General features: G+C 38.7%; 1 protein-coding gene across 4 annotated transcripts; it reads right to left on the bottom strand.

Moving 5' to 3' along the window:
• Positions 1-1,484: 1,484 nt before the first annotated feature.
• On the bottom strand, positions 1,485-25,790 carry LOC121302465 (dematin-like). Of its 4 annotated transcripts, none has more exons than XM_041232458.1 (17): positions 25,770-25,790; positions 11,665-11,755; positions 11,239-11,298; positions 11,066-11,155; positions 10,468-10,608; positions 9,622-9,666; positions 8,975-9,101; positions 8,671-8,718; positions 8,125-8,274; positions 7,490-7,608; positions 6,475-6,577; positions 5,722-5,786; positions 5,232-5,280; positions 4,184-4,191; positions 3,452-3,517; positions 2,431-2,511; positions 1,485-1,845 (listed from the first exon to the last, which is right to left on the bottom strand). In XM_041232458.1, the coding sequence occupies exons 3-17, from the start codon at positions 11,245-11,247 to the stop codon at positions 1,732-1,734; spliced, it is 1,215 nt and encodes a 404-aa protein (XP_041088392.1). In that variant the 5' UTR covers positions 11,248-11,298; positions 11,665-11,755; positions 25,770-25,790; the 3' UTR covers positions 1,485-1,731. The 4 variants fall into 4 exon arrangements, with proteins under 4 accessions (XP_041088392.1, XP_041088391.1, XP_041088393.1 ...); XM_041232457.1 differs by lacking the exon at positions 25,770-25,790 and adding an exon at positions 24,713-24,924; XM_041232459.1 differs by lacking the exon at positions 25,770-25,790 and adding an exon at positions 24,713-24,924 and having other exon boundaries at positions 11,066-11,152.
• Between the last annotated feature and the right edge of the window lie 989 nt (positions 25,791-26,779).

The following is a 26,779-nucleotide window of genomic DNA, read 5'->3' as shown; positions in this document are numbered from 1 at the left end:
GATTGACAGGTGTCCCAAAAGTCCTTTACTGAAGATTCATACATCCACTTTACCTAAAGCTGATCATCAAAGAATGGTGGCCTTCCACCTAATTGACAGTGTTATGGCAGCTGTTTCTAATTATTTGTCCATTCCTGTACCTGTAATAGGCCCTGTCCCTATTAAAGAAGAGCATGTTTAATATTAGTAGCACATATCACATATGTAATGTTATATGAACCATCTTCTATTGTGCTCGCACTATGGATGTCTACATTATGTAAACTTCTCCAATAGACTAGGGTGGCATTTAACCCCAAAAGCAGGATGCAGGAGTTAGCGTCCCCTTGTATTGCATGCTGTCTGATGTTCCAAGATGAAGATAATGAACAGAAATCGGGTAAGGGCGCTGAAAGCAAGGACAAATCCATTGCTTTTTTACTGCTGACATTTCTCATAACTTGTAAAGACTTAAGAGTGATAAAGGTATTTAAATATATCACCACTTTCCAACTTCAGCCCTGTTAGGGAAAACAGTCTGAATCTTTATTTAAGAATATAATAAACCAGCATCAGACAATAGCAACCCAACCAATTCAGTTTCTAATAGCATTCTAAAATTACAGTAGCTCCCCAAGCAGTCTTTCTAATTGCTAAACACTTCTACAGGTCTTCAGTCTCACTTTCAGAAATAAACTCTTGAAATGATTTGTCATTGTATAAATACAAATAAAAAAACGATACAGGCTTGCTACTGCAGTGATGCTTGGCTGGCAGTCACTACAGTGTAATGCATGGCGTACAACTAGAGTGCCTTACAACAGCAGTGTCAGACAAAATCATTTTAATTACACTCCTGTTGAAAAGAGTTCCAGCTGTTACCTTTGGAGAGTCTGCCTGGTGGTCTGTGAAGACTGCAGCTTGGAGCCTATGGACAGCGTAAAGCATTAAGCAGTGAACAGCCACAGAGAGATTCTGGACTCAAGCCTTGCCAACGACTATGCAATGCAGCTTTGCAAGGTTCAAGTTGACGTTTACCTTCCCACCTCAAGGTGTGGTTTCCTTTGCTTGCCTGCTTGCTCTTCATCGCCACCTGGTGTTTAATGCTGGATGTAAAGGAATATGGAACATAGTTCTGGAAATTCTGCATTGATGTAGGCACGTTTGTGGTCCAGAAACTTTCTAATGTTAACTGGGAACATGGTACACCAACAGGTTTACTATGTACTACTGAGGAGCAACCCAGCGCAATGTGGTGACAATGCATTTAACAAAATAAAGTTATAAATAAATATATGCTATGAAATCGCTGTGCACGTGGTTATACAGTGTAGCCTTGTGAAGGTCTTATAAATAGTGTGCCATGTTACAAAAATACGAAATATCTCTTCCAATTGCATATATTGTAATTTAAAAGGGCAAGTGGGGTTAATCAGGGCAAGCTCGCCCAGCCTGAAATGCTACACCTGTGATGGTGAAATGGAACAAACATTAAGCAAACTCTGTCAGGAGCAGGAAACGGCCTTTATTGGTACATTCATACTCATAGCTGCAGTTAGAGATTTAAGATATAGAGTGGCTGTGACCCTGAGCAGGTCTGTGTCTATGGGTGCTTTCATTCCTTTTTCTACATAAATATTTCATTGTCAGGACTCATTCAATCACATGATATGATATAGCATAGTAACAGGCCAGCCAAGGATTTCCTGTCCTGTTTTGTGAAGATATTGTTTTGTTTTGTTTTTTTCTCGATTAAAAAAGTGACACTTTTTTCTTCAAGTCGTTCCGTTTCCAGAGTGACAGCCTGTCAAATTCTTTGATGTCCATTCCAAACAAGTGCTCAAAGTCCTCCGGTGACAGATGCCTCTACATAAAAGAAAAAACGAAAACCACAACACATGTTATAATAGACCCAGAAATGATCAAAAATATACAACAGGGTGCTGTAAGGTCCAATGACTTCGCTCAAGGTCCGAGTGGCAGTGAGAATGCCGGTTATTAACTGTGCACTCCAAGTCCATTATTTTCTGCATAAAGGACTTCAAGCCTATGTGGTCCAGTGGTTAAAGGAATGGGCTTCTAATCAGGAGGTCCCAGGTTCAAATCCCAGCTCAGCCACTGACTCACTGTGTGACCCTGAGCAAGTCACGTAACCTCCTTGTGCTCTGTCTTCAGGGTGACACATTGCTGTAAGTGACTCTGCAGCTGATGCACAGTTCACACACCCTAGCCTTGTATCTTGTAAAGTGCTTTGTGATGGTGGTCCACTATGAAAGGTGCCATATAAAGATTATTATTATAAAAACACAAACTACAGCTCTTAACACTTAGTCAAGAGCCAATCTGTCAGCTCTGATTTCTTTCGGACGGTTTTATCTCCAAGTAAGACACTGAAACATTCATCAAGTGTAAGGTGTTCCGTGAGAGTTCCCCTGTATCCAGGTCTCCTACCTCGAGTCTTGTTCTGTCGACTCCCAGGGGGAGTTTTCTACGTCCTCTGTGGGTTACAATTAACATTTCATAAGGATAGATCTGGAAAAAGAGCAGAAATAACAAGCAGTTACACATCTGGCAAAGTTACAGAACATTTCTTTATTGCTTCAAGATTTAATGATAACAAGGCCAATTTGAATTCTATCAAGAATAACCGAAGCTATCAGTGCAATTATTGGATACGTCCTAATTAAAAAGAAACAGTTTGTGATTTATTTAAAGGAGTGCTCAGGTATGCATATTAATACTGTCCACTTACTGAAAAGATTTAAGGCAACATGTACTGATGGTGTCAGCTGTATGTCAAGTGTGTTCGTGGTTTTGTGAAAATAAAATGAAACACATCAAATAGTGACAATGCCCATGCAAAGCTGGGAGATTTCTGGACAAGATACTTCAATCTCAGGAAACTCTGGGGGACCTTAGTGTTTCTAGCTAATGAAATAATTCCATTAATCCTACCTGGCATGTCAAAATATCCTTGTTTAGGGTCCCCGAGTGGCTCACCTGGTAAAAGCACAGGTGAGTTGGGCAGGTTGAGTCACACAGCGCAGGTTCGCGTCCTGGCTGTGCAGAGTCGCCAGTCTTCGCTGGGGACTCTGAAGGGAGCATCACATTGGCTCTGGCGCCCGTGGGTTAGGTAAGCAAAACCAGCAGAGACTGTTTCTCCTCATCGCGCTACAGCGGACCCTGCTGGCCAGGCGCCTAGTGAGCTCGGAGCAGACACCTGTAGGGCTGGCCTTTGTCCTCCAGAGGCCAGTAGCTCACTGACATCTGAAAATCCAGGATTGCTATAACGTATTTTACTTTTCAAAACCGCACATCGGGGACCATGAATGCGCAGAACAGGTACGTGTTTATGAAAGTGTTTCATTAGCTACAGCCAATTTGACAAAAGACAGCATTGACAAAACTGGAATGCCATCTTAATTTCTTCAGATCGTCAATAAATTTCAGGCTCTGGGTTTAGTGACAGTACCTTCTGTTCAAGCATACTTGGCAGTGAGTTTCCTCTGTCCATCCTTCCCCTTTGTGCATCACCATTCTACAGAGACACACAACATTAAACAGAAAGCCACATCAACTAGATTCACATTGCAGTGCCGAACAGGTAATTAAGAAAACTTGTTTATGTGTTAATCACAATGTTCAGTGGCCCGTTTTAATAACGAGGCAGGGTTATGCATTGGGTTATTGTAAATGAAAACGCATAGCAGTTCTGTTGTACAGCTCTGGCCAAAAGTTTAGCATCCCCCTATATAATTAACTAATGTTGCTTCATAAAGTCGAATGAAACCTGCTGAATAATGTTACGTTAACATATTGAATTACATCCCGCTTTGTAGTTTTCCATATACTTAATGAAAAACTAATTCACTTTTGAAAAATAAAACTTTATACTTTTATCGAATATATACTATATTATAATATCTATAATATATATATATATAGATATATATATATTATATCATATATATACACAGTACAGAGTTAGGATTTTCAATCCTAAAATTGAGACATGACATTCTAGGTAAAATTCTAGGTGATGCAAAACGTTTGCAAAACGTTTGGTCACAGCTATAGGTGCCCATGCAGACTGTTAGGCTTGTACAGTATAAATGTATTACTGTTTGGAGTGAAAATTTCTTACCTTCATTATTTAAAAGCATGTTGTTAAAAAAATACATAAATAAAACAAAGACAGGCTTACCTGAAGACCTGTAAAAATAAACGCAAAAAAAGAAAAAAAGGAAATAATTATGCCTTTTCCATCAAATTTGTGAACAACAGCAATTTTTATGTTACAGATTATAAAAGAGTTATAGTTTACGTATTTTGGCATATAAAATTGTGATTTTAAATGGATGACGCTCAAAGTAGATATGAAAATAAATAGCTATATTATGTTTAATTATCTTCTGTTTTACAAAATAAGAAAGTCACCTGTTTATTTTACAAAACTGAACTGTATAATTAAAGGTGTATAACATTAATGTTGAAATTTCTCCTAAATCATAGAGTGGAGTAAATGAACTTTGAAAATATGGTGGTCTGTCTCCTATAGTTCGATATGCAAACAACTCATAACTTGGGCTGTATTGTTTTCACTGTGAAAAACAGCCTTAATTCAAAGCATTTCATGTTTTTTTTTTTTATAAAATAGGTATTCCAAGATATTTCACAATTAAACATATTTATTAAAGCAGAAAAAATAGTGATCTCACATTCAAAATGGATCATTTTCTCTAGCGTTATTATACAACAAATATTCCTAAATATTTAATTGCTTGTCCACCTTTTATTCTATTTTCAACTAAAATAAATGTAAAAATAACAACAGACATGTGAAATGTCCTCTTCTTCTGCTGGACGGAGTGGTCTTTAGCAGAAATATTTCCCATCTTTGATGCAGCTGGTGTCTTTTTGATCGAAGACATTTTAAAGAAATGTTGCAGCTGCAAGAGGGTGTTCAATCGTTTACCGGAAGCAAACTAAACCGGCTGCCAGGTTCCTAAATGCAGTGTAACAGGTAGTGCCTTAATAAGGCAAACGTCTGCTGTATTTATTTAAAAACAAATATTTACACTATTCTTTCAGAAATGGGAACTTTCACAGGGAACTACTGATTACATGGCAAATTCATGAACTCCGAGCTAGCTGTAAAAAAAAAACAGCCTTACTCATGAGAAGACGGTCTCTTGAGAAACAACAGTACAGACAGTAACCCACAGCAAGGAATCAACAAACAGCTACCATACCTTGTGCCCCGTTATTACTTTCTGGCGATGAAAACTCTGCAGACTGGAGCTGGGGGGGGGGGGTGGCAGACAGTGTCAGATACAGGTACAGACATACAGATCATCAACCAGTGACCAATACATGCCACTCTATACATTCCAATGCATGGGAATTGAATGAATTGGCATCTCTGCCCATTGAATTAAATGGAAAGACACGGGCTGAGTGCGAACTGCAAACCATCCTGTTCAAACATTAAGTCATTCAAGAGGTAAGTGCATGTCTTACATTGTCGTCAGTATTACTAGTAGAAACACATGATATGAATCTCCTTGCTACTCCACCAGCAAACAATAGAACATTGGCAGCATTTAACACATGGGTATCATGACTTAACGCCTCTAATGGATTTCCCCACTCACAAGCCTGTTCTCTTCTAGTACTCTGGGTGCACCCCCTAGCTACCTGTTAATAATGCAATGCAATAGTCAAAGTCTTTAACTGTCATACCCTGGTGAGGCTGTTCTGGCTGCAGACTGGGAGAGAGGCTGATTTGAAGGTGCTTGAAGAGGGAACTGCATATAAAAGACATGAATTGACAAAAATTGAAAAATGGGACATTTTGAACTCTAACATGAAATACTACTGTACTACTATTGTGTCTTCCGGTAGACTTTTGCAATATCATTGTGTAGTTTCTTTGATTACATGTTAAATAAAAGATCAAAATAATGTTTATATAAGTTTTGTTTTTAAAATTATGTCTCAATCCTAAAATTCTAGGTGATGCTAAACTTTTTTAAAATTATGTCTCAATCCTAAAATTCTAGGTGATGCTAAACTTTTTGCTGTATTATTAAAAATCTTGTACTACACAAATGTTCCAGCAGGTGGTGCTAAATGATCATAAACACAATACAAAAACGCAATAGCAAATAATGGCAATACAGTACTAAATTATTAAAACTCTGATAATTACAACTAACCAGGGTGGATTATTTATATTGTTACATACTGACATTTTAAAATAATTATTCATTGTATTGTATCTATATATATTGAAACTTGTCATAACTTAATAAAAACCCAAGGTTATTCCTTTTAGAGTCTGGTTGACATTGTCTCAGGAAAGGTACAGAAGATTATGGACTATTTTATCCAATCTGTTTTCCAGTTTTCAGACCAATGACTGTCCAAACAGCACACTCACAAAGACACAAGAACATTGTGCTGGAGTCCACAGAAACTTCATGAAACACTCACTATGCATCTGGGTCCTGTCGGGCAGGGAGCGAGTTTTCCGCCGAATGGGTATCGATTTTTCAATTTCTTCCTTCAGGATCAATTTCCCCAGGTTGGATTGGATCTGAAAGAGTTTTTTTTTTTTTTTTTTAAATGTGTCTCCAGGGATGTGCCTCGCCAGTCGGGTGAAACTAACTAACTGCACAATGCAAATCTATCATGTCAAACTTTTACATGTGCCACCAGCAAAGGAACACTGTTGAATTACTCCAGGCTGCAGCACCAGCTGGTTGTCCTAGCAACAGGGCATGGGAACTAGAGGAGCGGCTGCACCCCCTGGCTGGAAGCACAGGGGGTGCTGTGCGCCTGCTGGAGTAATGATAAACCCTGCTATTCTTGTGAATCTTGCGCATCCTGTGCGTGCATGCACTGCACCTTTTTACATTGCCTTGCAGTCCCAAACGATAATAGACTAACAGAGGCGGGATAGTTTATAAAACGCAGTTTCAATCCCGCCAGAGTTGGTTAGTAGTTGCAATTACTGGGGGTGCCGCTTTGTGGAGCAATACTACCAGCACACGAACTAAGTGACATTCTGGATGTGACAGATGCTCGTTCCCTCATGAATACATTTTCACCATGACCCCGGAGCACAGGTCAGCCTTTGGTGCTTCTGACTGTCCTTGTCTACAACGACTATTGTAAATAAAATACTCCAGTTCAACCTGTTTTTACAAGTAAACATTTCCATATTGCAGAATTAAAGTGGCTTAGAACAGCATACTCTGCTTTCGATTTGCTTGCTCTAGGGGTTTTCTGGTAAGCATGCTGTACTAAGAATGGTGGTTGCAGCAATTCTAGTCTCACTTAAATAGAAAAATAGGTGTTGATGCTGCTTCGTTGTATTAACATGTTTTAACATCAGAGCAACTGAATGCATGGCTTCCACCCGGGAGTCTCAGTTTTGCTCAATGGCTTTCAGCACCCCCACTATAAGCCCTCTTCCAGCGCCACTGCCTATCAGCTCTGTGTGTACCTTGTTCAGCTCTTGTCTCTGAAGTCGCTGTACTTCCTCTGACAGATCTCCATCATCATACTCCTCCTCCTCTTCCTCACCTGTTTTTTTAGTAGCCGCCCGTTTCCTCCACTCTGTCTCTGCAGAAAGAAAGGGACTCATTCCGAAGCACATTACCCACATTGTGATGGTTAACAAGATATGCCAGCAGCATACATATCACCCCCTAAGAATCTTCCACTTCAGATTTTACTAACAGCTTAAAAGACACGTCCGAGCTACAGTATTCAATCTCTCAGCAAACCCTGGAAATGCATTGGGATTCCTATTCATTTAAAGCAAGTCCTTTAATATGGAGTTATAAGGCAAAATATATTGCAGGGATTCATCTTTTGTCGATCAGAATTCTAAAGCTAGTTTCAGGAGACTAAGTTTCAGGCCACCACATGGCACACCAGGGGAGACTTGAGGTTTAATACAGCAAAGCCTCAAAATAGGTCTCCCAGCCTCCTGGAACGAGGTTTCAAGCCACTGTTCATGAAAAGGTGGCTTTGTGTTCCTTCAGCTTTAGGTAACGATTTTATGCAGGCGTTTGTATTTTTTCATATCGATTCTCTTTCCAGAAGGAGTAGATGACTGAATCTAGCTCTTCTTACCCACAGCTGCGAGGGAGGGAGGGCAGGGCCAGTAGTCGGTCTCAATCTTGGAAGGCTTGTTGGGGTCAGGAGGCTGGGCGGCCGGGAACTTGGATGATTCAATGATGAGATCGTCTATGTGTTTACTGAGAGGGATTGCCGTGGAGGGTTCTGAAAGCACAGCCACACAAAAACCACACAAACCAAACAAAAGCAGATTTATTTCACAGTTCATTTATGGAAATATGGCTAGTTTTTAATACTGTTTTGCAAATTCATTCTAAAATGATGCACACACACTTTCCATCTAAGACAGGACATTTAACATGTACTGATAGCAATCAGAAATTGTAAGTGAATTAAAAATATATATCAAGTGCTTATTTTTTCTTCAAAAACCATCATATGTTTGTATACAAGAGAAATAAGTATACTTTAGTTATATGTAGATTTTAATATTTCTTGACTGATACAAACTGAATCTAACCCTCCAATGAAAAAAAATACATCCATTAAGATAGCTGACATTTTAAACCAGTACCAAGTTTTAATTGCAATACACTGTACCTCCTTTTTTGTAGATCGGGGGTTTCTTGTAGATATTTGCACCGTTATCTGAGAAGAAAAAAAGGAAGTAGGGTCAGTCCAGTTTAAGTGCACTAATTTCGAAAGAAGTGACACAAATAGTATTGAATAATTTAATCAAATTGTATTTCAGGTGCTTTCCATCAAAGGCAACTCATAGAAGGGGTTGTGCATTCCTCCCTGGTCCAGGCGAGGTGGGAGAACCCAGTAGTGAAGCAACAGACAGCTACACAGCTGCAGGTGGGGCTCGTTTCGGGGGGGGGTTGCAGCTCTGAGAATGCTCTACCTGGTCTGTGAAAGTGCTGCATGCCTGCTGCGCTGGAGCTGCGACGGCTGTGAGCTGCAGAAGCCACGGAGACGCTTCCTGGAGATCTCTGGTCTCCCCACTCTCCCCGCTCCTTGCAGGTGAAATTCTAGGAAGAGAAAGATTCTTTGGAAGCGTAGATTCAAGAACACCCGCAGAGAGCAATACGCACCACTCCGAGAACGACTGCAAACATCAGCATTGAAAACTAGAAAGAGGTCATCTTCTCGTTTACTTGTTTATAATCGCTATGAGGGGTAGAAAAGGATACAGGTACAGCCATTCATCACATTAACTATTACTATAGTATGCAATGGCAAGGGCAGAAAGTGTCTCTGTTCAAGTATTACAAAGTAAAGGGATGTGGAAAAACTGGTAAACTTCAAAGTTTCTGCAACAATCAACCATGGTGATGATTTATGAGGCTGTATGAATCTTGATATGATATCTTGATATGAATCATATAATAAACTAAAGAACTGGGACTACAGCAATTGTCATCCAAGGACTGCTGTAGTTCTCTAAAGATTTAAACGGCTTAGTAAGTTAGTGAAAGAGGAGCTTGATGAAATGTTAGCGGTTTCGTAAGTTTCATTAGTCTCACCCACTCCTGCTCTTGTTTTTCTTACCTCTGGGGAAAGTGGGGGTGATATCGATCGTGGAGACATGGATCGCTAGAAGGGAAAGAAAGATTATTTTACACACAACCTTTTTCAGTAGTGTTTAATTATAAAACGAAATCTGTGTGCAAAAGTTGAAGGACTCGTACTTATTAATAAAACAGCACAGTGCATTTGCTCCAAACATGCAGAACGCACAGCAAGCCATTATTAACCTGAACTATACCTGACAGTAGGGGGCATATTTATGTTAATAGACAAAGCCAACAGTTTGCGCATTTAAAAGTAAAGAATACACTGTGCCTTTGTTTCTAATAATAGCCCTAGTTACTTACAATAGCATAATACTGCAGCAAACCTGGGGTATGTTATTCAGCCACACTTCATGCAGTTTACAAATACTGCAAATGTAATTTAAACTCCTACTGCACAGTGGATTGAGCAGTTCCAGCTTTTAGAGTGGGTTCATGAGATATACCATACACCTATTTTATTTTTTTTAAAGGGACTTACAATGAAGGATTTACAGGAAAATCTGAAAAGGCTCAAACATTTGAAAAAGAATGACAGGTTTCCTGGTCTGTGTTTTCAATCAAACAGTGCTATGCACTACTTGTGGTTGAAGTGAAGAAGTATTCATTTTTGCTTATGCACGAACAAAAGGCTGCTTCCAAAGTAGCAAAGACCAGACCGCTAAGCAAATACCACACATTGAGTATTTTATAACAAAAAGGTAATTTCCATTATATCCCAAATATCCCGGCATTGATCGCAGCACCATCATAACAGATCATAGATAAGTAAATGCTGGTAATTAAAACAATGCAACAATACAATTTAAGGGAAAAGCCCAACCTCTCTACTTCTGGGTTGGTCTGAGTAATTAAAATGGGGTTCGTAGATCATTAAATCGGGGCGCTCGATGTCTAATATCGCTTTGTCTTTGGGGATGGCGGCCAAGTCCTTGTACCCCAAAACTTGGTTATCCATTCTCGCCTGGAAAATAAAACAAAGAGCAGTTACTTTGCATATACATACCGAACACACAATATAGATGATTCCAATTGAAATGCAGACTTGAATGTAGATGTAGGTTGATAAAGTGAACCCACAAGTCAAACCAGCCAATTGTTGATTTTAATTGTGTAAACTTGCCACTTAAAGATGGAAAATGACAACATGATGAACAGATATTATATATGTCCTGCAAAATCTCTCCCCTGTAGGATTATTTTACTTAATATTTTTCCAAATAGCATTCTGATCTTATCTACATGTCAACGAAATGAGGACTGTTGAAAACGCAAAGTGTTCCAGAGAATCCGAACTGAAGTGAAGCACTCTGATGGCTCACTCTGCTACGCCCCGTGGCTGTAAGCAGTGTGTGTGTGTGATGCTGTGTGTGATGGAAACGAAGCTCCCTGGAGGGGTGAATGAAGAAGGTTGCTCTCACCACGATGGTTGCTGCGGGGGAGCCCGGCACACTGGGCCCCCGGGAGGAGCACACACTCCCTGGGGAGGTGTGGCACTGCTGCTGCTGCTGCATGGGAAAACAAACACTGTGAACTTTTACATCCAGCCGACGAATGTGGGTAACTGCTGTAACATCGCTCTGTGCTAGCTTACCTTTTGCATGACTTCAGTTCTAGCAATTTTCTGTACGCGTAATGCCTCGTACCAGTTATTCTATAAGACAAGTGAAAAAGAGAATGGGTTTAACAGCTGCTTCAAACGAACCTAGTTTTCTTCCTTGTTTACCCTTAAAACACACTGAAATATTACACAAAACTGGAAATGTTTTCAAAAACTACAAAGTGGTATGTCATTTAATATGTTAACGTAACATTATCCAGCAGGTTTATTTTGGCTTTATGAAGGAAAATTAGTTCTATAGGGTGATGCAAAACTTTTGGCCACAGCTGTATATGTTGGACCTAATTAAAATGACAGTCCAATCTGGACGGGCTCAAACTGGTGTGCAACAGGATTTGTGCCCCGTGTACCGCATTGCTACTGCAGATCGCTGGATAATGGATTCCACATTGTACACACCTGGTAGTTCAAGGTAGATCATTTCAGTAAAGCTCAGTCTCTTGAATCCTCACTGGATGTGCAGTTCTTTGGACAACGAAGTGACTTGATTCTAAAATGGAATAGGATATTTTTAGACTGCACTTGCAGATCTCTTGGTCTGCTGCTCCTATTCTCTACTGGGCTTGCCTGACCTGAGCACCACATCACTAGATCCTCAGCTAATACGCTACTATGTCATTGTAGATATAACTTGCTGTACTCTTAACTTGCTGTACTCTTAACTTGTTGCATCCAAGTCCATATTGTATTTTAGTAGCATTATTTGCACTTACTGTAAACAACACTCTATTTAAATATTACGCTCGCATTGCAACCTTTTACTGCCTTGTAACACCTGTAAATTGCCATGGATAAAGGTGCCAAATGTACGCATTTGTAACATCGTGGAGAATGGGGGTGAGCTGGGGTCCACGCAGACCATTAAACACACATAATACAGTCTGAGGGGTGCAAAGTCATGTGTCATCAATAATAATGTTATAGGGTGTGTGAACTATGCATCAGCTGCAGAGTCACTTACAACAACATCTCACCTGAAAGACTGAGCACAAACTGGTTAAGTGACTTGCTCAGGGTCACTCAAGGAATCAGTGGCTGAGCAGGGATTTGAACCGGGGACCTCCTGGTTACAAGCCTGTTTCTTTAACCACTGGACCAAACAGCCCCCTCTAAAGTTAGACATTGCATTTACTGCTTCAGTAACTATGCATCAGGTATCAGCCAAAGTGTAAAAAAAGAGTCAAATTCACTTGGGGTTAAGTCACAATTCATTCAAGATGAAAGTGCTGTTTATCACACAGTCCCAAAGATCAAATGTGCTGGCGACTTTATTAAACATGCCAACTACCAATGATTGCAGTGATAAACGCTGATAAAGAACACATAACATGGGATACACAGTTACCAATTCAGAGGGTACAAACCATTCCTTTAACTTACACAAGCAACTGTTCTACAGTAATTAAATTATGATAAATAAAAACATAATAATCAATCAACTATCTTTCAAATAAGTCATTTTAGGAATCACGGCAGTGCCTTTAATGAAAGTCAAGCAAATCTACAGTCATGCTATTGTAATAAAAACTTATTTGCAACAGGGAGATGCAGCTGTTATATATTACATCAGGGATGCCATTTGTATTCAACCAATTGCCTATTTACAGAAACGGATAAGTATGCCTTAATTACAAATGGCAGGTGTTTCCATTATTATGTCCAGGTTGTTTTGACTGAAAAAGGCCATATAATGTATTATTATGCTGTCAGTCAAACTGATAACAGTGCTGTAAACCAGGACAGGCATGTGTTTGTGTGTTGTAAAATGCATTCCGATATACACCACGCAGCTGTTGTGAGGTTAGCAAACACAGCCTCCCATTAGAACAATGAAATGCAATCAGAATTTGTGACGACAGACTGCTCTCATCCCAATGCGTCTGACGGCAATTGGCTGCGGCCCGCGTTACTGCCGTTGCCATGACAACCAGTGATCCCTCGAACTGGAAATCAGGTTTTCATTTCCGGAACGGACGGGCAGTTTGGATTGCAAATCACATTACCCACAGTGTTGGCAATCTCCTCGGGGTACTATCAGTAGGGTTACATGTTAAACCCAGTCACAACTCACTGACCAATTTGAAGCATCCGACTCTGCAGGCAGATTGACAGGGATAGGAGAATGCACTTCATTTTAAACCAGGTGTTCCTCCAGACCTGCTGTAATAGATTATTAATATAAATCCTTCGGGAGAGCTACCAGCATGTTGTGATTGCATGGTTCAGATTATAGATCAATTCAGATTATCAGAGCTCGGATTAGCTAGTCTGTTAAGCATCTACCCTTGGATAACATTTTCCTTACTGTGGTTTTTATTTAAAATAATAATAATAATAATAATAATAATAATAATAATAATAATAATAATAATAATGCCTTTGTGCCTATAATGATCAATCCTGCCATAATTACATTGCAATCCTTGTGTCTGACACTTGTATCTCATACAAATACTGATATATAGCCGGAAACGCAGCGTCACTTTCAGAAAGAGAAGACAATCTGTGTTGTGCAGGCGTTATCCATCATGAAGCATGACTGAATTCAACACCTGACATGAAGGTAGTATTGTATAACATACGTCCTTGAGAAACACTCTATTTATACCCAAGCTATAATCAATGTGCAGAAAAAAGTATGGCGATGAGTTTCAGCTTACTCTTCTCAAGTGAGAAACCGAAGTACTGCAGCAACAGATCATTTTTCTTCTGTCAACATTTACATCACACACACACACACACACACACACACACACACACACACACACACACACACACACACACACACACATATATATTTGATTACAAAGTGCAAAGTGACAATGGTTTAGCATCTTTCCTGCTTGAACAATGCCATCTGCAGTGACGTCTGTGCAAATAAATGTAATCCTTTATTAAAGCGGAATTTAAAAAAACACACTCACACAAAAGGCTTCAGAAAAATCACAGAATTCAGGAACCGCGTATTGTAGAATGAAGGATTTTTCTTTCTTTGTCAGAAAATTTTTCAGAAGATCAAACATCAGCCAGTCACTGTGGGATTGAGATTTCCGAGTGTGATTTGGAGCCTGGTGGCTGGAGTGTGTAAATAATGAAGCAGAACATTCAGATCTCCTGCCTGTGTCTGTTCTGCCTTCGTGTGTGTCTCAATTCAAGGGCTGACTCAGTGGGTTTGACTGTGTTCCGCAGGGAGCACGAAGCAACCACACAAACAAACACTGCTTTGGGTTAACAAGCACAGATCTACCTCGTAACAGCTGTACTTACCTGCAGGCTTTCATTCCCCCTCATCAGATTCAGAATTTGTGATCCCCCTCCACACCTTTCCAGTGTAAAGATTTAACGTGTTTGAGAAGTGTACTGTGCTTTAGCCTTACTTGACTGTGCTTTACCCTAGTTCTCTCTGCGCTGTAATGCTTTGATTTATAATTTGCAATGATGTTAGTAAACTTTTACAAAAGGTTTTTGAATTAGAAAATAATTTACTGAACAAATGATGCATGACTATGTATTCTGCACTTTCCACTGTATTTAATGCACTATTTCATGTATTATGCTGCTATCACGTATTCTGCTCTTTCCACTGTATTTAATGCACTATTTCATGTATTATGCTGCTATCATGTATTCTGCACTTTCCACTGTATTTACTGTATTATGCATTGTTTTTTTACTGTATATCATGTATTATGCATTTCTCTGTATTTAAAGTATTATGGATGTTCTTGTATTTACTGCATCTTGTAAAGCGCTTTGTGATGGTGGTCCACTATGAAAGGCGCTATATAAAATAAAGATTGATTGATTGATTGATTGATAGAGGCCAATCAGGGTTCAAAGTCCCTCCAGCTAAAACTACACTTGGGAAAGGTTGTTTAAAAAGTAATCCATTACGTTATTTAAGTTATAGTAAGAAAATTGTAGCAAGTTACTTATTACTTAGAAAAACAAGTTAATTAACTAGTTACAGGTACAAAGAATGTAGTTAGTTTTAGTGGAGGGGAGGGGGTGATGTGACTGTACTTTTCATTCCCAGATTTCAAAAGCCATGCTGGTCTATATAGGAGATAAAAGAATACTTTTAATAGATAAAGCATACATTTTAATAGGATGAGTTGAGTAAGTCTATAAAACACGCTAGCTTGTCAAGACCACAGAGGTCCCTTTATCCGTTAAGTGTGGAGTTTTCACTCCAGTTGCCTTCTACACATGTTCAGCCGAGGTATAAAAATGTTGTTGTATTTGCAGATTGCGAATAACAACTTGAAACAGGGGGTGATTTAAAAACACAATCCCTCCAAGCAAAGGACCTGTTTTTGTGCAATGTTATTTCTCTTTGAGATAAATCACAGACCACCATGCCTGCGGAGGCACTCTGTGCCTCGTGAATGCTCTCCGAGCCCGCTGTCTTTTTAAAACCGCTTCCAAACAACCAGGCAGGATTTATCAGCGCCTGTGTTAAGCTGGCTTTTGTGTTTTTCCCGTAGCTGCAAAGAATAAAGATTCTTTGGCAGTGGGAGTTTTTTTTTTTTTTTTGTGCCCGATGTTTCTCCACGTCAGTTGTCAGAGTTTTGCTGACTTCTCCTTCAAACAAGCAGACACACTTTACCCCGAGTCAAGTGAAAACGAGATGCAATTTAAGCTCAGAGAGACAGTTTCTGAGCTTATGTCCAAGAAGCCGATAATTTATTACCACCTAAACCAACGCACAATATTAACCCACTCTTGAATTACAGCTGGCATGCCCTACATTTAATAAGGCAGCCCAATCCCAGATTATAATCAGTAAAAATTAATTTCCATCAGTGTACTGTATCTTGGTCAGCGTGCTTAACAATACAACTGGAAAAATGTATCAACAAAGGTTTTAAATAAATAAAGGCCATTCAACACAGGTTTACAGTACCTTTGTTCCCTTTCGGCATCCACCTGATAATAACAGCACAATAAGCAACCAATTTCTTAATTGATTATCGGACAGGTAATAATCCACAAAAAATCAATGCAGAAAATACAATGAGAAGAGCTTCAGTGACTCGCAAAGAGAGCCAATGATAACGGGTAGCGACGTGAGACTCCAATCTCCGGGCAACTAATCAATCAATAATTGTTTAATTACGGCTTTCAAAATAAAAGCCATGGCGATCCATAATACATATTCAATAAAGCGAAATAATTACAAGAGATTGTAACACATGTAAAAATATTATTACAGAAAGACTTGAAGTATCTTGGTGCTTTTTAACTTCTGAAGAGATAAATAACACTGCATTAGTACTTGGCAAGCCAAAGCAATTACACGGGAGCTGCAGGGGACTAAAATGCCATGTTCGGTCTTCATTACGTTGGTATTATAAGCCTATCTGCAGCTGAGCTGCTCAGTTTAAAGGGGAAGCGTTTACAATTCCATGCTCACGTTTTGCAACGGAAATACTAAGAAAGCAGTAAACATACAACAAGGAATTCTATTGGAAGTGTAAAATTGATTTGTGGGGCACTGCAGTTTAAACAAATCTGTTTATAAAATTAGGTTTTATGACTACCTCTCTTGAAAATGATCTTCTCTCTGCAAGTATTAAAGCCTCCCATGTTGTCCATTGGCACAGTGCTATTGCCTCACATGATACACCCACTATTTGCCACTTAGGAATACAGACAGTGCTGTTCGTTAAAGTGATACATATCTGGACAGGGGGTCTAAAGCTGATGTAAGATATTTAAAATCTATCATGTTATATAGTGTTTATCCCTAATTAAAAATGATAAAGGCACCTGCTAAATAAATAGCATAACCCATACACTTCAAAATGCACTTGTTAATATTTTCTAATATTTAGTGGATATACACAGCATATAATTCTGTGATTATGCAGCTGGAACCCCATTCTTTTTTATTAACAGTTTTTAGCTGATAATTACATTTTGTTGCAAATGTGTATTAAATAACGGTTAGTACAGTGTAGCTACAGTCATGTTGCTGCTATCAAGAGGTAAGAGAAATGGATTGGAATTACTCCTTTAAATCAGTCCCACCTGATTATTCACAGACCCAGACGTTGTGCTCGCAATCCCAGATGTGTCTTAGCCCAGAGGAAATATAAAATATTGGGAGTGTCATACTGAGTTCTTAGAGGGGTTAAGGAGTACATTTAAAGTTCCTGCCCTGTTGTACGTTGGCTGAGTTCTGTCTTTTTTGTTCAAGAGTCTCAGATCTGATTACCAGGGGAGAGGTGGGGCTCAGGGCAGAGGTGTTTATTTGAACCTGTCCTGCACCCTGCCAGGCTGAAGTCAGCTGAAACCCTTTCAAAAACTCACAAACCAAAAAACGAAAGCTCCAGCACTGTTGCCAGCCAGACTAACAAGATAACATTTCTGTCAGTGTGCCAGCCTCAGAGTGTAACAACCACTTCTTAATCCAGTGAAAAAAAAAAAAAAAAAAAAAAGGCAAATGGAATTAGCTAGTGGAAAATGTGAGGTTTATTGTACAACACACATTGGTTTCCATGGAGGCGACCTTTTCAAATTAAGACAAAATCCTACATTTGAACAGTCAGCCTCGCTCACTCCCCCACCCTAACAGAAAAGCCTTATCTGAGGAAAACAAGGCAGGCCAACGCCCACAGCCAGCAGCTGCCTTTGCCATAGCAACGCATGTCTCATTGGTCCCCTCCTTCCTTTTGCAAATACATCACCTTGGCAGGCTGTCTTCTCCCCAGGAAGCTCAGAAGCAGAGAGCCATGTAGGAAGGCTGCACTTTCAGATAAGGACAAGCAATGCCCGTGTCAATAACCCTGTTGTTCACTGTTATTCGCGGCATGATCTCTGAGTAATCAAGATATGTACTGAGAACACACACTGTTTCAATGATCAGCTGCAGCGCGCATGAAAAGCATCTTGCAGTGTCGTGTCTCATTGCTGTCACCTTCTCTTAAAGTGCTTGTAACTAGCAAAATAATTCCATATTCCTCCCCTGTCATGCACTGTCATTCTCGGAGCAGGTTCCAAGTGCATTTAAAGAAACATATTTGTTACCATTTTGAGACCTGATATCTGGTACTACACTAGGTTAAAGAAATCTCTGTTTGCAAGGCATGCTTTAGGGTAGTGTTGCACATCCTTGAAATTGCCGCCACCCTCTCAACGCCTTCCTTCCTATCATTAACTGTCCAGCTGTTTCCTACTGGTGTGACTTCAGCCAGTAACATGATGAGGTCAAATGACTTACAGGAGCTGAGATTTGTGTAACCAGAGTTTTACCTGCATAACAAACATTGGGCTTAATGTCCTGGAGGTGACTGCCCTTAAAAAAACGCTCAAGTAGACAGAAGTTGTGGATTGGGCCTTTATCAGTGAACCTCAGTGTAGGTGATTGGTTGGCAGGTGCTTCCTTCTCCAAGACTGCACAAATCACTGATATTTCTTGCATGAGGCACCGTCTTAAAAGTGATGACTCTATGAGCCGATCAGGAAAATACGCTTTGCTGCTGATCGCCACCCCCAACTGGGGGAATCACAGAGGAAATGTCACGTTTCCACTATATACAGAACACTTTTCTGTTTCGCTACAGATTCAGGTCCAAAGAAGGCAGGTGCACTGTTAGTTGAATGGATTGCATTACCGGGTAAGTAAGGTTAGGGTTAAGGCCAGGGTCAGGGCTTTTGATTAGAGTTAGGTCTTTAAAATCTGAGCGTGAAAGCGTGCCTGGACAGGGTTACTAATGTTCAGCAAACACAACTGCTATAAACACTACAAAGGATTATGCATTATAAACTCTGAACTTTAACCTGATCAATTTTAACAGGCTGAAATAAATAATTACGACTTGACAGCAATGGAATCAGATTTCACCGTTTATATCTGCAGGTTTATCGTCAAACTAAGGGCGTCTCTTATTGTAACAGAGATGTCATCTTGTGCTGCTTGGGTGAGTGGACTGCAAACTAAAACTTATTATAAAATAATGTATCTTATAATAAGAGCACCCAACACAGAAACCTACTATTAATCAAGAACTGCTGTTTAGATTTTTTGCAATTTTGCTGTCAGAACATAATGACATCTGTACACAGGATAAGATGTACTGAAACCTGACAGAACAGTGACTGGTTAATTTCTCGTATGTCAATGTTTTTAAATATGCTAAACCATGTACAGTACTGTACACACTAAATCAATACAGTATGGGTTTCTTGCCAGTTTTACAATCTCCCTTTGGGGACTTTTCAGACTCAATACTACTGCAAATAGTGACAAAGGTAACAAACCATTTCAAGAATATGTTTATAACTCTGCAATATTCTTCTGTTTAAAAAAGAAACAGCCTAAAAAAAATCTCCTTCCCTACAGCACCGTCACACAAGCCACTGCTTTCACAACGATCCCAGGCACATTGCAGACAACATTATTCCATTATACTGCCTCTGGGCTTAAAAAATCAATTAAAAAAAAAAGCATGCACATTAGTTCTTCCCATTTGGGACTTTATTGAATCTTAAAAAGGCATTTAAAGCACGAGGTCTCGAAAAACATTTTCACATTGGCACATGCAACATAACCCATGACCCTTTCTATGTGTTGGAGATATTTAGCTTCTTTCTAAGTATTTTATACTTGAATGTAAGGATATTTTAAACACAACGCCCTAGATTATGCTGCGTATTTATGTGTTGTAGTTAAATCCAATGGTCTAGTTTTATAGGTGTTAATTAAAGGCTGGGGTAAATGGTTTGAATACATGCCCCACCCTATTGTAGGAATGCTGGCTAGTCTTTAAGTGGTAAAGAGCTATCAATAGGTGACCACACTGGAAGTGGGGTATTGCAGAGGTCAGAGGGCAGAATCTGACCTGACCTCTAGCACATATTGAAGCGACACGGAAGCAAGAACAGTTTGCTCTTTTCAGACATTCAAGAAGGAGCTTATTAGACTCACATTGAATATACAGCTATAGCCAAACGTTTTGCATGATCATGTAGAATTAATGGTAACACTTTATATTATGGTGCTGTTTATTAATGTTTTATAAATGGTATAAATATATAACATATGCTTAATAACTATGTTATAAAGTATTAATAAAGCATTATATATGGTTTATAACTATGCAATAGCCATAGATGGAATTATGTTTAAACATCCCAAAGTACAATTAGTGGCTAAAAACAGTCCTCTTTATAAAAATGTAATTCCATTTATGGCTATTGCATGGTTAAACATCCCAAAGTAGAACAGGTGGGTAGAAACTTCCGTCTTTATAAAATTAGTTCTGTCTATGGCTATTGCATGGTTATAACCCATCTGCTTTATTAACACTCTATAACATAGTTATTAAGCATATATTAATAAGTAGCACCTTAATATAAAGTGTTACAGAACTGACTCATTTTGCTTCATAAAGTTCAATGAAACCTCTGAACAATGATGCATATTGAATTACATCCCGCTTTGTAGTTTTCCATAAAACCAGACAAACTGAAAAATGTGACATTCCAAAATCTATTATGACTTCTGGCAGACTTTTGCAATATCACTTTGTAGTTTCTTTCATTATATGATGTTAAATAAAATATCTAAATTATGCTCATATAGTTTAATATATCCTACAGCCCTATAGTTAAATAATCAAATGGTTATTATAAACATTTTTTTTTTTCATATTTTATAACGCTGTAAACCAAGATGCATGTTCTTTACCTAAAACACATGTTCTTTATCACCATCACCTACTCTGCTGCATAACATGCGTGCACTTTTAATTAAAAAGATCCTTAAAATCGACCAGTAATCTTCCAGACAAGGAAGTAACTGGAAAGAAGACTTACTTTGCGAGTTACTCTGATGCCTAGTTGTACTGATGACGTGATTTATTTAAATCTTGTTCTTTGTTTAACTACCTACAGTCCCTGTATGGGTCCTATTTACACAAACTACACAGTGAAAGTATTTAATGCAGTCTTCAAACACAGTTGGGCTTGTTCATTATTTTAGAACTAAAACAGGGACTGAAGTCAGTTTGAATTGAAGTTTAACCCACTCAGTACCAAATACATTTGCATTTTTGTAATTTTATACATTACATTTAGACAAAATTAGAGTAAGTTATCGTAACAATCTAGTTAAAGAGAAGGTTTCAGTAACAAGTAGACTCCAGTTAAAAAGACTCCACAAAAATTACAAAGTACCTGTAATCAAAAGAGGACTATTAACCAAAACCAGGTGTTACTACGAACTAAGACATGCCTGATAAGAAAGAAAGAAAGAAAGAAAGAAAGAAAGAAAGAAAGAAAGAAAGAAAGAAAGAAAGAAAGAAAGAAAGAAAGAAAGTTTTTGCAACGAGGCAGCACTTAATTAAATTAGTCTGAGACAAGCAATTTGGTATATTTCAATCTGACTCTGTGCCAACATTGTACGCTATCTTTCAAGTCCAGAAATAAGTGTTGAAAATGTCTTAATGGAACATTCTAGATGGGAGGGGAGGGGGGGGGGGGTGAACCTGTTTAATTATCACAGCAGGTTGCATTGACAGAGCACACAGACGTTAAAAGAAAACCTATTGTTATAGTATTCAACTCTGACAATAAAAACAAATAGTCATGCAGATTTTGAGCAGACTTTTTGCACAGCATACACTGAAAATAGACCATATTTTGGAGTAGTGATGTTATTCCATGCACGAGAATGGATGTTTACAGCAATCCCAAGGAGTAGAATAACCACAGAACTCCATGAATTGTCATGGAATATTCTGTTTATACAACAAGCGTAATTTAGGTGAAAGAAAGTAAAATTAAACAGCCAAATTCAGGGCATTATTTTCCTGCTGAGCGATGTGTCATAACTTGAAACAGTCTCTCTTGTATGAAGTGTAACATCTCCATGCTATTTTATAATTTCATGCACATTAAAAAAATTAAAGCAAGCTCTTCAAATATGTTTTTTTTTCTACCTCGCCAATTTTATCTTGTTTTTTGCATTTAAAGTTATTTAATAAAAAGTCAGTTCACAAATCTGTCCATTTATGTGAGATACTACTTAAACCGCTGAACTGGAATAAGTGAAACTCAGTGCCAGAGACTTCTTTTAAAAGCTCTAGACTGAGAGAATCTCTTTGCTTTGGTAGAACTGCATTAGCAATTAAAAAAAAAAAAAAAACTTTTACTGGAATCGCAGTGGCTGCTTCCATGGAACTACACCACACCTTGTGCTGAAAGGCCTTACCTTACAGCTCAGAACAACTGAAGACTAACCCAGAAGCATCCCAGACGATGTGGGCAAGCTACCAGCCCCTGGAGGACAAAGGCCAGACCTCAGGTGAGCTCGCTGGGTGGTTGACCAGTAGGCACAGGAGTGGCAGAGCCAATTCGGCACTCCCTGTGGAATCCCTAACGGGAACCTGCACTCCTCTAACACCATACAGTTGTGCCACTATAGGTGAGCCGCTTGTGGATCCCCAAGAAAAAGCTTCTTATACTGAACATAAATAAAGTCTACAAGCACACAGTGACGTGTGCATTATATAGAAACCAAGTACAGTTTAATGCATTTTGATGATCTAATATAAAAGTCAAAAGTTAATGCATTCAATCCCACAAATGTTCAATTTTTCAGGGGAGCAAGGGCTTGCTGATGAACTGTGTGATTAGTGTAGGTGGAAGCTAAGGAACACTCAGCAGTACTGAGGGCCTCTTCCTGATGCTAACTAGATATGTAAGTACAAGGATGAGTTACTCACACTGCTCCAAAACCTACCAGTTCAGTTTTAATATGCACCTGGAAAGTTTATAATCATGTTAGCCTTTAAATACAACATAAAGAAGATCTAGTATCGGTCTTCTTTTCAGTAGTCTACTCAGGATCCTACTCACAGTCTACATTCTTCCCTAGTTAACCTTTCTGTACACACCATCATCAGAAAGCAGGCCTTGTTGGATTTCCGGTTTGTTTATATGCTCTTGTTTCAGCTGCAGGCTCAACAGCTGCCACACTACCTGTTTTCTCTTCACCCAGTCGCTCTGTGAACTCAATAGGTATGCACTATCGGCTACCTGCAACAGCAGGAGGTTATACATGTAACCTGCAACTCTGGGAAGCAACCCAAAAGAGTAAGCGTTTTTTTTTAATGCATGTGAATAACATGGGCTTACAAGGTAAAAACTGATGACATCTGAGAATGCGCCTGGACTCTAAGAGTCCAATCACATCCCAAAAGACAGCAAGAGGTTTTCAATTGCATACAGTATGTGCAAAAAGCAGATAGAATACAATTATAACATTAGCAACTATAACATTGCTGGGGATCGCAAGCCTGTCCTAAATTCAGCTCCCCAAACGTTTAAATTTACACTGTTTTTTTCACACTTTCCTATTACAAAAGTAAATGTGGGATCTACATGACACTATAGTATATTATAGGTGTTTTGGGAATCGTACTTTGGAAAATAAATATAACCCTATTCAGTTTGCCTGGATATTGCAGGGGCCACACCTTGGGGATACTGCTTAAGGCTAGACATCATTGGGAGAGGGAAGGATATATACGAAGCACAGGGCCGAAGGTATTTAAAGACTTTTGGGGGGGTTTTAAAAGTCTGTTTTAAGGGATAAGTTGGTATTGGTGTGTGTGTGTGTGTGTGTGTGTGTGTGTGTATATATTATATATATATATATATATATATATATATATATATATATATATATATATATATATGTATATATTGTGATATGAACTGATCTTAATAAGTCTCCAGCTAATGGAAGTTGGCCAAAAATGGAAAACTTGAGAAAGGCGTGGCGATATCAGCAGTGTGTTATGTGCATCGGTTAACTTTCACTGTAAAAAAAATAAAACGACCCTTGTTTATAAAATCCAACTGGGGTTCTAACAAACTTCAAACAAACAGCCAGAAAAAAAAGTCAAGTAAGTTATTTAGAATCTAACAATAAAAATCTAGCTTTTAACAGTGGAAAAACCCTGCCGTTTAAGACCTATGGAACGTGATTCCCCACAGCCTTGTGCTAATGAGTTATTTCCACTGCCTTGTCAGTCTGTCCTCACGGTGCATCACAAATTCCCTGTTTACTTGTCACAAAAAGGCATAGGGAGGGAGCGTCTCATTTCTTTACCAACATTTTTCAATTAAGGTGTAGCAAAATAAAACCGAATGAACTATGGATTTATAAAAATACAAAACAAAAAACAAAACAAAACAAAAAAAAAACAATTAAGTCGATACTGACCACTGCCAACAACAAAACAAACACGTTATTCCCATGCCCGCACACACGCATTCACTTAAAACGTTGTATCAAATCCCACAACCGCGGGGATACAAGCAGAAGCAGATCCTACCCTTGAAATAAAATAAATAATTACAAACATATTATTATGTCAGGCATAATTACCATTCACAATTATTATCTTATGACATTGTTATGATTGTATTTTACCTTTCAGCAGACTGCCCTCTGAAAAACGCAATAATTATATTCTTCGTTTTAAAAATCCAGCAAAACACCTAATCCCTTTTCTTTTTAAATCCCACGGCACGGCGTTTGTTTTTGCGTTTTCACGCACGCCAAACCCTTCGTTCCATTCCGTTACAACAGGGCAATATGCGTGTTTCACCCGGCAGCTATCAGGGCTGACTACACCAGCAGGATCGGGGCTGCCCTATTTTGATAGCGGCAATGTGCACTTCTGTCTGTCGTTGCCTCCCTCAGAACTGGCCCAATCCATTCTCAATATACAAGGGGTACTGTGAAAACGTGACATTGCAATATATGTTGCTGCTGGCATAGGCTTGAGCTGTGCAATTCAACGCGTATTCTAATTGTCCGTGAAACAAGGTTATGTCCCAGTTCATAGCCTAAGAATTACACAGCCCATACAAGGCAGGTTTTAAATGCAAAATAAGACATATATAGAAAATTATAAGTAAATTGTTAAACAGCGTGTGAACTTTTCCGATATATATATATATATATATATATATATATACGTAGATAATATATAGATATATATATATATATATCTATATAATATATAGATATATAGATATCTAGACTAGATAGATAGATAGATAGATAGATAGATAGATAGACAGATATGAAATTATTTCGCCAGAATATGTAGATGCTGATTTTAAAACGACGGTAAATACTTATGCAAATGTCATGCTTTAAAACTAGAGAGACACCAATTAAAAGTACAATGCTCTCCTTCACCAAAGGCAGGTACACCACATATGTATTGTAAACGTATACATTAATAAAGTAGCCTATTTCAATTAAAGGTCTATGGAAATACAACATGTAAGCCTACAAAGATTTCCACGAAAATAAATAATGACCTAGATTAAATTCACCTCCAAGCACGGCCACGGGGTAAATATCAACTGTAACTTAAAACTCAAGGTTAATGGTTGCAGGATTTACGCAAAACATTTATTTCGAGTTTTTATTCGAATGCCATTCGTATTGCTGTCTATGAAAAGCATGCAGCTACCTTGTCGTTCCTGCGTCTCGTCAGACATTCGCGCATTGCACTTCCATTAGGAGCCTGCCTCCACTAGCATCCACTCACCGGTTGCCTTGACAACCCCTTCACTGCTGGTGGAACATAGGGCTGGCTGATGGGGAGTTTAAGCAGATTACTGATTTATTATTAAAGGGGTTTTTAATGTGACCAACGCGCTTTTTACATACAGGAAGGCAGGAAGTCTGCTGTTTTTTTTTTCTTCCTTTATTATCATCCCAAGCCCCCTCGGTCCCATGTATGTATGATGGCCTGCATTATAAATAATAAATATTAACAATGCAAGAGAGCGTTAAAAAAAAGCGCAACACAAACGCGTATTCTAAACCGTATGTATGCACTGAACTATTCTAGAATAAAGGCGTTGTGCACTTGCTTTTATTTCAAAGATACGCACGTTAAATATATTTGCTTTTTTTTTTTTTTTTTTTTTTTCTAGAGTCACGTTCATATAAACAATGTTTTAGGCGAGGCTGTTTCAAGATTTACAGCCCATTTTTCGCCCCTGCTCGGTTCCTGTAGTGGCTAGTGTACCCGATGTATGCGGCCACTGACGCAAAAAAGCGCTGCCATCGGACCCACACGTACCCTGTCTGACCTTCATGTTGAAATCTGAACTTGAATGCCGTCGCCACAAAGTTTAAAGTAGGATCTAAGTAAAGCTTCATAATAAACATTTAAAAAAAAAAAAAAAAAAAACAAATAACTTTTAAACCTAGATTTAATGATTTGCGTGGCTAATGAACAGGTTTCCTTTTTTATTCCATCTGTAGTATTTAGATGCTTTTTTGTAATTAAGGAAACGTTATTATTATTATTATTATTATTAGGCTCTACTTCCTTGCGTACTTATTTTAATTTTAATGACGCATTCCTTAGTGATTGACCACATTTCCAAGCAGAGGTGAAATAATCAGCGCGGGGCACTGAACTAACCTTTCAGCGGAACCAGAGCGCAGTTAAAATGCAAGGAGGTAATG

This window comes from Polyodon spathula, chromosome 29 (assembly GCF_017654505.1).
Source record: "Polyodon spathula isolate WHYD16114869_AA chromosome 29, ASM1765450v1, whole genome shotgun sequence".
NCBI lineage: Eukaryota > Metazoa > Chordata > Actinopteri > Acipenseriformes > Polyodontidae > Polyodon > Polyodon spathula.
This window is presented reverse-complemented; position numbering and strand designations above follow the sequence as displayed.

Excerpts from the sequence above, each read along its gene's own strand:
- LOC121302465 (XM_041232458.1), bottom strand. Across the intron at positions 8,719-8,974 it reads GCAGCACTTTCACAGACCAG|ATAACGGTGCAAATATCTAC; the intron begins GTAGAGCATTCT and ends TTTTCTTCTCAG. Across the intron at positions 8,275-8,670 it reads CCCGATCTACAAAAAAGGAG|AACCCTCCACGGCAATCCCT; the intron begins GTACAGTGTATT and ends CTGTGCTTTCAG.